Source organism: Callorhinus ursinus, unplaced genomic scaffold, assembly GCF_003265705.2.
Source record: "Callorhinus ursinus isolate GAN/ISIS: 27379988/994484 unplaced genomic scaffold, GSC_fseal_2.0 scaffold48, whole genome shotgun sequence".
Lineage (NCBI taxonomy): Eukaryota > Metazoa > Chordata > Mammalia > Carnivora > Otariidae > Callorhinus > Callorhinus ursinus.
In genome coordinates, this window is record NW_027397110.1 from 10,216,513 (window position 1) to 10,229,234 (window position 12,722).

Sequence of the window (12,722 nt, forward strand, 5' to 3'; positions counted from 1 at the left end):
AGCTGGGGGGGGGGGAGGGGGAGCGGGGTGGGAATGCCAGGTGAGGGGTTATATCCAGAGGCTGTTTCTGTCCCCAGCAGATCTGCTCCATGGGCTGTGACCAGGACATCGAAGAGTACCACAGGAAGGTTGAGTGGCCCCGGAGGAGGAATGGAGCTCAGGGCTGGGATCTCCCCTCCCCCAGGAAGAGCACTGCAGGACCACCTAAGGAACAGAAACAGTTTGACTTACTTGTTTAATTTCTAGAGAGACATTCTCTGTGGACATGTTCCTCTTGCCACTTATGCGAAACAGAACACAGAACATTATGCCTCTTCTGTCAATCTTCCGAGCACCATGTGTGCACAGGGAGCTGTGACCCTGAGAAGGAGGCTTCCTGGTCCACAGGGTTTGGGTAATACGCTGGGTGGCAGGGATGGAAGTGATGGGGCTAGGCGTCCCTAGATCGGAGCCCCTGCAAACACCCACACCTCCGCCCTCTATGATGAGTGCTTCTGCTGCCAGTGCACCATCCAGCCACACATCCACCATCCACCCACCCACCTTTTTTTTTTTTTAACTTAAATTCAACACCCATCCACCTTTGGGCTGAGATAGACACATAAGGTCCATCCAAGAGCTGGGGAAGAGTTCTAGGTGGTGGGAACAGCAAGGACAGAGGCTTGAGGCTGGAATGAGCTTGGTGAATTCAAGGGTCAGTCTGGCCAGGGGACATGGCAGAGTGACATGAGGCTGCAAGGTGGACAGTATCAGATCAAGGAGGTCTCGTCAGCCAAGAGGGACTTAGGATTTTGTTCTAAATGCCAGAAGAAGGCACTGGAGGGTTTAGAGCAGGAGACTGGGATGTTGTCACTTACATTTATAAAGATCCCAGTGGGTGGCCAAAGGTTGTGGGGCAAGAGTGGAGGATGGGGGTGAGGGGGGCGCCTGGGTGGCTCAGTCGGTCAAGCATCTGCCTTCGGCTCAGGTCATGGTCCCGGGGTCCTGGGATCCAGCCCCACATCAGGCTCCTTGCTCAGCGGGGAGCCTGCTTCTCCCTCTCCCTCTGCCTGCCACTCCCCCTGCTTGTGCTCTCTCTTTCCCTCTCTCTCTCTGTCAAATAAATAAATAAAAGCTTAGAAAAAGAAAAAAAGACTGGAGGACAAGTTGGGGGTATGGCTAAGTGACTGTGGCCTATCCCCTCCTCCCACTTCTCCAAAATCCTTCCTTCTTCAAGGCCCCTTCCCAATTCCAGGTGAGGCGGGGATGACCCAAGAGCTCCAGTGGACCTCTGCGGTCCCCGAGGGACGTTGGACCGGCTTGCGGCCAGGTCCAGCCAGCAGCTGGGGCTCAGAGTGGAGCCACAGAGGCTGGGGTCAGGTTAAATAAGGAGGATCCCTGGGGCATATGAGGCCAGAACCCTGTGGATGTCTCTTGAAGGACAGACGGGCGGCTGGTTGGAGCTGGAGCAGCAGGGCTGGACACCTACTCTGGCAGCCCTAACATCCAAGCAGGCCTAATAGATAATATTTACTTATTTATTTATTTTTAAGATTTTATTTATTTATTTAATTGACAGAGAGAGAGAGAGAGAGACAGCGAGAGAGGGAACACAAGCAGGGGGGAGGGTCAGAGGGAGCAGCAGGCTTCCCGCCGAGCAGGGAGCCCGATGCGGGGCTCGATCCTAGGACCCTGAGATCATGACCTGAGCTGAAGGCAGTCGCTTAACCAACTGAGCCACCCAGGCGCCCCCCAATAGATAATATTTAATAACGGCAAATGCTTATTCAACACTGAACATGGCTCAGCACTGTGTTTAGCATTCTCCCTTCAGGGTCAGCTGCCCCGTGAGGTGTGACCCTGTGAGGTGACAGTTCCCATTTACAAATGGACAAACTGAAGCCCAGAGAGGTTGCGTGACTTGCCCAAGGTCACACAGCTATCGCCGAGGCTCCCTGTGCCTGAGGCTACCACGCCTGAAGAAAGACCGAGGCTAGGAGGGCTTTGATGTCCTTGGAGATCGGGAAGCACAGATCGTGAGCCCCAGCTCTGTCTGGGAGATGGGGTCCCTAACGGGCTGGTGTGAGCATCTGGCTGCCTTGAGATGGTACATCTGGCTGTCACCAGCATCTTTCTTCACACACCACCTGCTCCTGTCCAGGATCCCCAGGCTCCGGCAGAATGGACACTGGCTTCCTCCCGAGGGGCAGGGGAAGGAGTGCGCTTGCCAGCCACAGTCCGAGCTGTTGGACGCTGCTCACTGCAAATTTACCTGAGCTTCTTCTCTGTCCACTCTCCTGGACTCTGGGGTCATCAGCGCAGGTGGAACCGTTACCCACTTAGGAATTCTCCCAAAGGAAGGTATCTGTTTATCTTTTTAGCATCTATGATGTGCCCCACATGCTACATAAGTCCAGTTTTTAAATTAAATTTTAAAAATATTCTCACAATCACCCCGCAAAGAAGGCGCTCTTAGCTCCCTTTCACAGATTAAGAAACCAAGGCTCCGAGTGACTCGCCGTGGCTCCTCAGCTCGTAGATGACACTTGACCTTTTCCCATTTGATACCCAGAGCTCGGTGCTTCCGTGCTCCCACCCTGTTCCCTCTGTCATCTGAAGGAGGATGTTGGGGAGGGGGTGAGCCGGAAGGGAAGCAGGATGAATATCACTGATGCGTTGGGCTGTTTGGGCGGAGCAGGACAGGAGAGGAGATAGGCCGGGATCTCACAGACCTCAGGACTAAAGTCCCCCAACAGCAGAAGGCCAGTGGGCAACAGTCACCAGAAGCCACGGGCTGGCTCCTCCAGTGGGCACGGCAGGCACCGTGCCGTGGGCCCAGCACACTTCAGAGGTGCACCGAAAGGTTTCAATTTCTTATAAAATTGGAAGCAAATGAACTCTCAGGTAGAAAAGAAGTGTGGGTGTTCTGGGTTTTGTTTTGTATTGAGGTATAGTTGACATATCACATTATATTATTATTATTATTTTTAAAAATTTATTTATTTGACAGAGACACAGCAAGAGCAGGAACACAAGCAGGGGGAGTGGAGGAGGGAGAAGCAGGCTTCCCGCTGAGCAGGGAGCCCGATGTGGGGCTCGATCCCAGGACCCCGGGACCATGACCTGAGCGGAAGGCAGACGCTTAACGACTGAGCCACCCAGGCGCCCCAACATATCACATTATATTAGTTTCAGGTTTAGAGTAGAAGGAATTTGGTATTTGTGTATGTTGAGAAATGACCGCCACAGTAAGCCGAGCTGCCATCCATTACCGCATTTTGTTTTGTTTTGTTTTTCTTGCCTTTTTTTTGTGATGAGGACTTTTAAGATCTAGTCTGTTAGCAACTTTCAAATACGCACGAGCATAATTAAGCATAGTCGCCATGCGGTACCTCCCATGACTTATTTATTTTATAACTGAAAGTTTATACCTTTCGATCCCTTCATCCATTTCGCCCATCCCTGAGAAAATGTTTAATATATAACATTAAAAAAATTTTTTTTTGAGGGACAGAGTGTGTGCAGGCTGGGGAGACGGGCAGAGGGTGAGGGAGAGAGAATATCCAGCAGGCTCCCTGCTCAGTGCAGAGCCCAACACGGGGCTCGAGCTCACGACCCCTAGATCATGACCTGAGCTGAAATCCAGAGTCGGACGCTCAACCCACTGAGCCGCCCAGGTGCCCCTGATATATAACATTAAAAAAAAAAAAAAAGTTCAGGGACGCCTGGGTGGCTCAGTCGGTTAAGCGTCTGCCTTCGGCTCAGGTCATGATCCCAGGGTCCTGGGATCGAGCCCTGCGTGGGGCTCCCTGCTCCGCGGGAAGCCTGCTTCTCCTTCTCCCACTCCCCTGCTTGTGTTCCCTCTCTTCGCTGTGTCTCTCTCTGTCAAATAAATAAAATCTTTAAAAAAAAGTTCAGTATAGGTTGCAGTGTTTTATTAGTTTCAGGTGCATTAATATATAACATTGACATATTCATTCAGTGTGGTGTAAAATATAATGATATATGTGTGTGTGTGTTTATGCATGTGTATATAAAAATATGTGTAGTTACTGCAGGAAGGGGCCCATGAAGGCAGAAGTACCTTGGGCTCACAAAAGTCATAATGGGGCCCTGGGAGGTTGTCAGGAGAACATTCCTGTAGGCCTGAGGGTTGAGCCTGAGGGTTCTCACGCAGCTGCCGGGTGTGGGGGTGGGGGCAGTTACCTTCCTCACAGCCAACACAGGTGGGGCACTGGGCTCCTGGTCATAATAACAAATAATATCTGTAAACTATCAACAAAACTCCAGGTGTTATCTCCCTTAATCCTTATAACACTTTTGTTCTCATTTTACAGAGGAAGAGATCGATCTGAGAGGTTAAGTAACTGGGCCCGAGGTCACATAGCTGGCAAGTGGTAGAACCAAATTCCAGTTCCATATTGTCCTGCAAATGACATCTGAGGACCCCTTCTGCCCCAGGAGTCTGGAACTTTCTGCAGCCTTCCACTGGGGGAGGGGGCGTAGTACATCGTTTTCTGGTTGTTTCCTGGGCTCAAGCTTGTCTCCCTGCTTAGGCTTGATCTCTTTAGGGCCCGACTGTATTTTATACTTTTCTTCTACGGAGGCCCTCAATCCCCTGTGTTCTGAATAAAGTTGTAGGTGCTTGCGTCACATTACGGAGACCCTGTGTCCTTCTTGGCCCCCTGGAGGTGTCCACATTAGCAGCTTTTCTTTGGCTGCTTCTCGCTGTTGCCCCTTACAGCGGCCCCCCAACATGTGACCTTTGATGGCTGTATGATAGTTCATTTCTATTTGGGCAGCGTCGTGAACATAGCGGGTATTTGTGATATTTTATTTTCCAACCCTTCCCCGGTGATGATGGGGATGGCGAGTTTGCTCTTCAGTAGGTCAGTCCCCAAATAGTTATTAAGCGTGACCTGAGTGCTGAGAACAACATTCTGATCATCCGGCTTCGGTTCAAGGTAACATCGGGAATATGAGCAGAACATCTTAAAACTTCTGAGAAGTGGGGTGGCTGGGTGGCTCAGTCAGTTAAGCATCTGCCTTCGGCTCAGGTCATGATCTCGGGGTCCTGGGATTGAGCCCCGTGTTGGGCTCCCTGCTCGGCAGGCAGTCTGCCTCTCCCTCTCCCTCTGCTCCTCCCTCCTGCTCGGTCTCTCTCAAATAAATAAATAAATAAAATCTTAAAACAAAACAAAACAGGGCGCCTGGGTGGCTCAGTTGTTAAGTGTCTGCCTTCGGCTCAGGTCATGATCCCGGGGTCCTGGGATCGAGTCCCACATCGGGCTCCCTGCTCTGCGGGGAGCCTGCTTCTCCCTCTCCCACGCCCCCTGCTTGTGTTCCTGCTCTTGCTATCTCTCTGTCAAATAAATAAATAAAATCTTAAAAAACAAAACAAAACAAAACAACAACAAAACTGTTGGAGAAGTGGCCAAGGAGGCAGTGAGGGAAATTTATAGCCTCAAATGCATTTGTGAGTAAAAAGAGATGAAAAATGAATGAACTGAACATTCAACTTGAGAAGCGAGAAAAAGAGCAATAAAAGAAACACCAAGAGAAAGAGCTAATAGGGCATAAAGCGAGGAATTAAGGACACAAAACCAGGGGCTGGGTCTTTAAAAAGACCAGTATGATGGAATGTCCAGGGACACGCCGGACCGCAGATTCCTTAGTGGGGAGGCCTTCGGGGATATTATTTCTCACCCCGAGCTTTTGGTAGTAATCGCTTGGCCGAGTGTACTAGTTATTCACCTGAATGGAGAGACATAAAACTAGAAATAGGTTTCTCACAGCTTCTGTGCTCAGGAATCCAGACAGGACTTTTCTGGGTCTCTCACAAGCTGCAGTCCAGGTGTTGGTGACCTCAGCCATCCCACGGCTTAAGTCGGCGGTGGTGGGGAGGGGGGGTTCCACTGCCAGGTTCACTCATCTGGCTGTCAGGGAGCCTCAGGTCTTTACTGGCTGTTGGCTGGAGACATCGGTTCCTTGGCACATGGGCCTCGTCTGTAGGACTATTCATAAGTGGCTTGTTTGCTTCCCCCAGAGTTAGGGCAGAGAGAGGGAGAGGGAAGGAGGGAGGAAGGGAGGGAGGGAGAGGGGACAGTCTTTTCTAATGTCTCTTTTTGTAATCAGTCTTTTCAGTACCTAATTTTGGAAGTGACACCCGGGCACTTTTGCCCTATTCTAATATTCTTTGTTAGGCGAAAGTCTCTGGGTCCAGCCACACTCAAGGGGAGTCAATATACGAGGGTGTGAATACCAGGAGGTAGGGATCACTGGACATCATGAGCAAGGCTGTGTGTCACACAAAGGACATCCTTCTGGAGGGCGACTCTTCCCTTTGCTAAGTGAGGGCAGTGAGCCATAGGTTTGTAGACAAGGCAAGCTCTGCCTCTTACTCCTTGCATGGGACCCTTCCTTCCCCATCTGAAAAATGGGATCATAATAAAGATCATCTTGAAAATTTGTTGAGTTTACTGTGATGGGGGCTGGATAAAGTGCTCTGTAAAGTGTAGAGTACCCTTTAGGAGGCAGGCTTTGTTTTATTTTAATTAATTAACTTATTTATGAGAGTGAAGAGAGAGAGCACAGAGAGAGGAGAAGCAGACCCCCTGCAGAGCAGAGAACCTGATGCGGGGCTCGATCCCAGGACCCTGAGATCATGACCTGAGCCAAAGGCAGATGCTTAACTGACTGAGCCACCCAGATGCCCCAGAAGGCAGGTGTTACTAAGAGAACAAGGCTGGAGATTTTGATTTTTTTTCTTTTCTTTGGTGATTTTGATTTTTTCTTTTTTCTTTCTTTCTTCCCTCCCTCCCTTCCTTTCCTTCTTTCTTTCTTTTAAAAAACCTTTCATTGAGGTAACACGCATACACAGAAAAGCATCCAATTCGTGAACATGTGCTCCCATCTTTAAAGATTTTTCTAGGAGCACCTGGGTGGCTCAGTCGTTAAGCGTCTGCCTTCGGCTCAGGTCATGATCCCAGGGTCCTGGGATCGAGCCCCACATCGGGCTCCCTGCTCAGCGGGAAGCCTGCTTCTCCCTCTCCCACTCCCCCTGCTTGTGTTCCCTCTCTCGCTGTGTCTCTCTCTGTCAAATAAATAAATAAAATCTTAAAAGATTCTTCTAAAGCAAGTGAACTTGTAAATTCTTTCTACTTTGTGCACTTATCGAAACCTTCTATAGTGAGCTAGAATTACTGCTATAATCAGAAAAATACCACCTTTACGAGGTGCAGTTTCTGTTGATTAGGGGCTTTTCTGTGTATAAAGCACCTGAAACCTCCTTATCTTGCTTGGGCTTTATCACAGCCCTGGGAGGGAGGCCGAGAACGGATTGATTTCCTTGTGGCTTAAAATGAGGAAATCACTGTCCTCTTGGGGTGGGCAGGGGCCTGGAGGCGGTGTCCTCTGTGAGCACCGGGCAGCAAGCCACCCGTCAGGTCCTGGCACTGGAGGGTTCTCTGCAGGGCTGGCCTCTCCGCACCCCTTCCAGAGTGACCACTACCAGCTCTGATGGAAACCATGCCAAACTAGGGTTCTAGAAAAATCCCGCTTCCAGGAATCCACCCTAAATATGTTGTCAGGACGCAGTCAAACTTTATATGCAAATAGATTGAATGCAGCAGTACTTTTAATAGCAAACATTTAGAACTAATGTAAGTGTTCAGCAGAAGGAAATTGGTCCAATAAATTTAGTTCTTGGAAGGTGGAATAGTTCACTGCCATTGCACTATCATTGTGAAATACAGATTTGTGGGCTTTAATGTTTACTGAATGAAGCAGGGTAGGCAACTGCACAGAGGGCTGTCTGTGATATGAACCCACAGAAAACTGTGAGGAGGGAAATGAGCCAGTAGAGAAAGCAGGTTTCCTTCTGGTGGGAGGGTTAGGAGCGCTTGCTTTGTTTCTGACGTTTTTCATACTTCATATCTCGAACTGCCTGCGTGAGCCAGTGATGTAAGTCACAGAAGATCAAAGCATTTAAATCCCCAGTACTGCCCCCACCTCAGCCCTTCCCCTCCCTTCTCTGATTTTAACAGTTTGTTATAGGCACTTCTAGATGTTTTCCTTGAATCCACCATGTATTGCTTTTTAAAACTTACACGTACAATCAGAAAAATCATGGGGTGAGGGGAGAAAACAAAACAGAGAGCTCTCGGAATGAAGCTTGACATCAGAGAAAATGAGAAGCTTCGAGGTTTTTTGCAGAGCGAGTCTCTGTGCTTGAGGATGAGGAAGCAGAACTCAGGACCGCAGGTGGCTTGCCAAGCTCGCATGGTGTTTGTGCTGGCTCTGACACTCAGCTGGGGCTGGACTGGGACGGGGTGGGAGGCTGGGGGCAGGGAGGTCGGGAGGATGCTCTGGGCTGGGCTGGGCTGGGTGCGCCCAGGTGAGGAGCCTCCCACCCGTTTGTTCTGGGTACTAGGAGATGCTGGTGGAGAGACACGGGGGCAGAAGGGACCAAAGTCCCCATTTATGGCCTTGAGGGAGTTAATGTGTAATATTCTAGAATATAAACTGGGCTGTGAGGCGCGATCTGGAGCCCAGGCCTCCAGGAGCCACCAAGAACTGCGGCCAGGAGCTGCCACCATGTCGGTGAGGAAGCCGGCTTCCCCACGGCTCACCTCCTCCATTCCCCACATCTTTGCCTGAGTGGGGCGACTTGGTGGGGAGGGGGGCTGGAGAAAAGTGTCACCGGCCCTCCCTGGGCTTCGGTTTCCCTATCCGTATAGTGACCGAGGAGGACAGATGGCCTCCACCGCCCTCTAGCATGGATGTTCTCTGCTCTCTCTACCACCACCCTGCTGCGGGAACGTGAACCTACCTCTTCCCCCCTCTAGACTCAGTTGCTCGTCCGTAATAATAATAATATTAGGAATAATAATAATTGTCAACACCTACCGGGTTTTTAAAATTTTTTTTAAAGATTTTATTTTTTTATTTGAGAGAGAGAGAGCACAAGAAGGGGGAGGGTCAGAGGGAGAAGCAGACTCCCTGCTGAGCTGGGAGCCCGATGTGGGACTTGATCCGGGACTCCAGGATCATGACCTGAGCCGAAAGCAGTCGCTTAACTGATTGAGCCACCCAGGCGCCCTCCCGGGCTTTTTTTTTTTTTTTTAATTTTATTTATTTATTTGAGAGGGAGAGAGAATAAGAGATAGAGAGCATGAGAGGGAAGAGGGTCAGAGGGAGAAGCAGACTCCCCGCCGAGCAGGGAGCCCGACATGGGACTCGATCCCGGGACTCCAGGATCATGACCTGAGCCGAAGGCAGTCGCCCAACCAACTGAGCCACCCAGGCGCCCCTTCCCGGGCTTTTTAAAAAGGATTTTATTTATTTGAGAGAAAGAGCATGTGCAGGGGAAGGGGGAGGGGCAGCGGGAGAAACAAACTCCCTGCTGAGCTGGGGCTCAAACTCGGGACCCCGGGATCATAACCTGAGCCGAAGGCAGATGCTTAACCAACTGAGCCACCCAGGCGCCCCTCTACTGAGCTTTATAAAGATGAAGAAACTGAGGCTCGGGGAGGATGTTGCCCAAGGTCACAATCTGTTAAACGCAGGAGTTTGAGTGGATCCCTTTGCGGTCCCCGATTCTGTCACTGCTGTGTGGCTTCAGACAAGTCACTGCCCCTCTCTGAGCCTCCGTCTCCCGCATTTGGGCAACTGGATCACAGATGGCATCTGAGGATCAGAAGGTGTCTTAGTTCCCCGTGGTCACTGTAACACATTTATTCTCTCAGAGTTTTAGAGGCTAGAAGTCTGAAATCGAGGGGTCGGCAGGGCCACTCTTCCTCTGAAGGCTCCAGGGGAAGATCCTTTCTTTTCTCTTCCAGCTTCCGGTGGTTGCGGTTCGCGGCAGTCTTTGGTTGTGGCTGCACTTCTCCCCTCTCTGCCTCTGTCCTCACAGAGCCTTCACCTCTGTGTGTCTGTGTCTCTGGGTCCACTTTTCCCTTTGCTTATAAGGATGCCAGGTGTATTGGATTTAAGGTCTACCCTAAACAAATCTTGATTACATCTGCAAAGACCTTATCTCCAGATAGGTCATGTCCACGGGTGTCAGGTGGCCATAACTTTTTGGGAGACACCGTTCAAGCTGGCACAGATAGGATGCAGGATGTGAATGCCACGGGTGGGGTCAAGTGTGGCAGGGATGATGCTGTCCAGCCCTCCCCTCTCAGAGGAGCTCTGTGGCCCAGAGACCTTCCCAACCCACTTTCTGCTTCTCCACTCATCCCATCCCTGCCCGCTCTTTCCTTCTTCTCCAGAGACCACCCAGTCCAAATCTCTTATATTAACGATGGGGGAACCTTTCCCAGCTCAGTGCCCTCGAGTGCGCAGAGGGGGAGTGCGACCTGCGGCGTGTGAATGGGCTCCACCGGCAGAAGGGCTCTGGGCATGCTTGTGATGGGCTTTTTATGGAATGCTTCTCGGTTGGCACAGGAAAAATTGGAGATGACAAACATGGACATGAAGTTGGGGACCACCCTGAAGATCAAGGGCAAGATTGCCAGTGATGCTGATGGGTGAGCAAGAGGAGAGGCGGGAGGTGGGGGGGTGGGGTGGGACAGAAGGGGACAGGGGAGCTGTCCACAGGCCTGGAACAGGCCTGGAAGCAGGGGGGGGCGGGCAGGCAGGCAGGGCAGCCCTGTGAGATGGACACAGAGGAGAGCGACCCCGGTCCAAACGGGCCTTTTTAACATCCTTGCTGGTTCCCACACCCTCCCGCGCCCCTCACAGGAGGGGGCCTGCCTTCATGGCTGAGGGTGTTTGGGACCCTCAGAATTTCACAGCTCATGCTATATGCTCAGCTCCGTGGCCCCCAAAAACATTGAGGAGGCAGGTGGAGAAGCCCCTGGAGCTCTGCCCAGCCCCCTGTGGGTCAGGTGTCTCTACTGAAAGCCCACGCCTCCCCACCATCACTCTCTTAACCCGGCTGAATGGGCAGAGGCCAGCCTTTCATACGCATTACCCCAGAGACAGCCACCAGGGGGCGCCAAGGGGGGCTCTCACTTGCATCCTCTCCATTAGAACCAGCGGCGCTGCCCCTCCCGTGTTACAGCTCAGCATCGGGCTCTACCTGTGTGCCGAACGGGTATAGAATTTCTTGGGGCTGCTCTCCACGAATCTTTGGTTGGCGAGGGCAGGCTGATGTAGGGGGTAGGAGCCAAGAGCAGAGTCACCCCTTTCTCTTACTTGGGTTCAAGTTTACAGACATTTGTAATCCCTCTGCTCTGAGACCTCCCCCTGAAGGCACCCTATTCATGACTCAGAGTGTCCTACTCTCAGGGGCCTTGACCATCTAACCCAGGCTGTAGTGATCCTGTCAAGAAGTCACACAACCCGATTGAATACCTGTAATGACAGGGAGCTCACCACCTTAGCTTAACTGTTTATGGCCAAACTCAACAGGCCTCCAAATATCTAAGGACAGCAATTCTCTCCCCCAGGATAGGTACCCCGATTCCTGAGACTGTCACTCTCAGTGACCCTCCTGTTGAGAGCCTTAGTCCAGGTGCCAAATGGAATGTGGTACTCCCGCGTGCTAGGTCTGACCAGGTTGTCACCTCCCTTGTCTTAAGGCACAGGCCTCAATTAACATCTTTCTTTCATGATTCTTTCAGCTTGGGGTCAACCCAAGCACTTTTATCCAGCGCTGGCCCCCCATCCTGACTTGCTACCCCTTTCCCTGCAGATTTGTGATTAATCTGGGCCAGGGGTCAGAGAAGCTGAACCTGCATTTCAACCCACGCTTCCATGATTCTGCCATCATCTGCAACTCATGGGATGGCAACTGGGGGCAGGAGCAACGGGAAGGTCACATGTGCTTCAGCCCAGGGTCAGAAGTCAAGGTGAGGTCAAAGGGGAAAGGCGCCTGAGGAGCATGTCCATGGGAGAGCCCCGAGGGGAGGGCCCCCTGGCCTAGACACGTGTTGGCACTGTTTGAGCCTCCTCAAGCTGCCCGGGCCCACTTCCGGGGCCTCCTGCCTCCCTGACACCTTCCCTCCCACCACAGATCACCGTGACCTTTGGGAATGACGGATTCAAAGTGAAGCTGCCAGATGGGCACCAGTTTACTTTTCCCAACAGGCTGGGCGACAGCCACCTGAGCTACCTGAGCGTGCAAGGCGGGTTGAATGTCTCCTCCTTCAAGATTGACTAAGTGGATAGCCCTTCACCGGAGTGAAGACCCCGGGTACAGATGCCCTCCCTGAAGCTTCTCTACCCAGTCACACAGGACCGGCAGCTGCCCAGCAGTTCCTGCCCCCGGGACCCTACTCGCCTCCACTAAAGTGAAGAACAAACAAAAAGAACCCGCCTTTATCCAGTCTTTCTGTGGCCGGTGTTTTCCATACATTGTCATGCCCCCAGCATCCTCATGATACAGAGAAGGAAACTGAGGCACGAGATCATAGGGCTTCGAGGTGGGGGTTGGGACGTGCTCCCAAACACCTCCCAGCACCCACGGCTGCCCTGTGGGATTACAGGGCAGGCACTGGTTGCAGGCACCTGGGCCAGGGGCTGTTCCAGGAACTGTAGATAAGCCTCCCACCTGGGCCTCTTTATCGCTGGAACAGTCATTCCAGCCTGGTTACTCATTACCCTCTGCCTCAGCCCCTCCCCTCACTGGGGGCCCTGGGGGTGTGGGTTGGCGGGGGGGGGGGGGGGGGGGCGATTCTTTGGTTTTCCGAACATGATGGGAGGCTATTTAAGCAGGTGGAGTTGACCCTGTTCTCCCA

General features: G+C 51.8%; 1 protein-coding gene across 2 annotated transcripts; it reads left to right on the forward strand.

Annotated features, from left to right (window-relative positions):
- The first annotated feature begins 8,490 nt into the window (after positions 1-8,490).
- Positions 8,491-12,609, forward strand: LGALS2 (galectin 2). 2 transcript variants are annotated; one of them, XM_073882789.1, is made up of 4 exons: positions 8,491-8,580; positions 10,426-10,508; positions 11,678-11,834; positions 12,073-12,609. In XM_073882789.1, exons 1-4 carry the CDS (start codon positions 8,575-8,577, stop codon positions 12,139-12,141), a joined length of 315 nt encoding a protein of 104 aa, XP_073738890.1. In that variant the 5' UTR covers positions 8,491-8,574; the 3' UTR covers positions 12,142-12,609. The 2 variants fall into 2 exon arrangements, with proteins under 2 accessions (XP_073738890.1, XP_025737346.1); XM_025881561.2 differs by having other exon boundaries at positions 8,494-8,580; positions 11,999-12,609.
- The last annotated feature ends 113 nt before the right edge of the window (positions 12,610-12,722 follow it).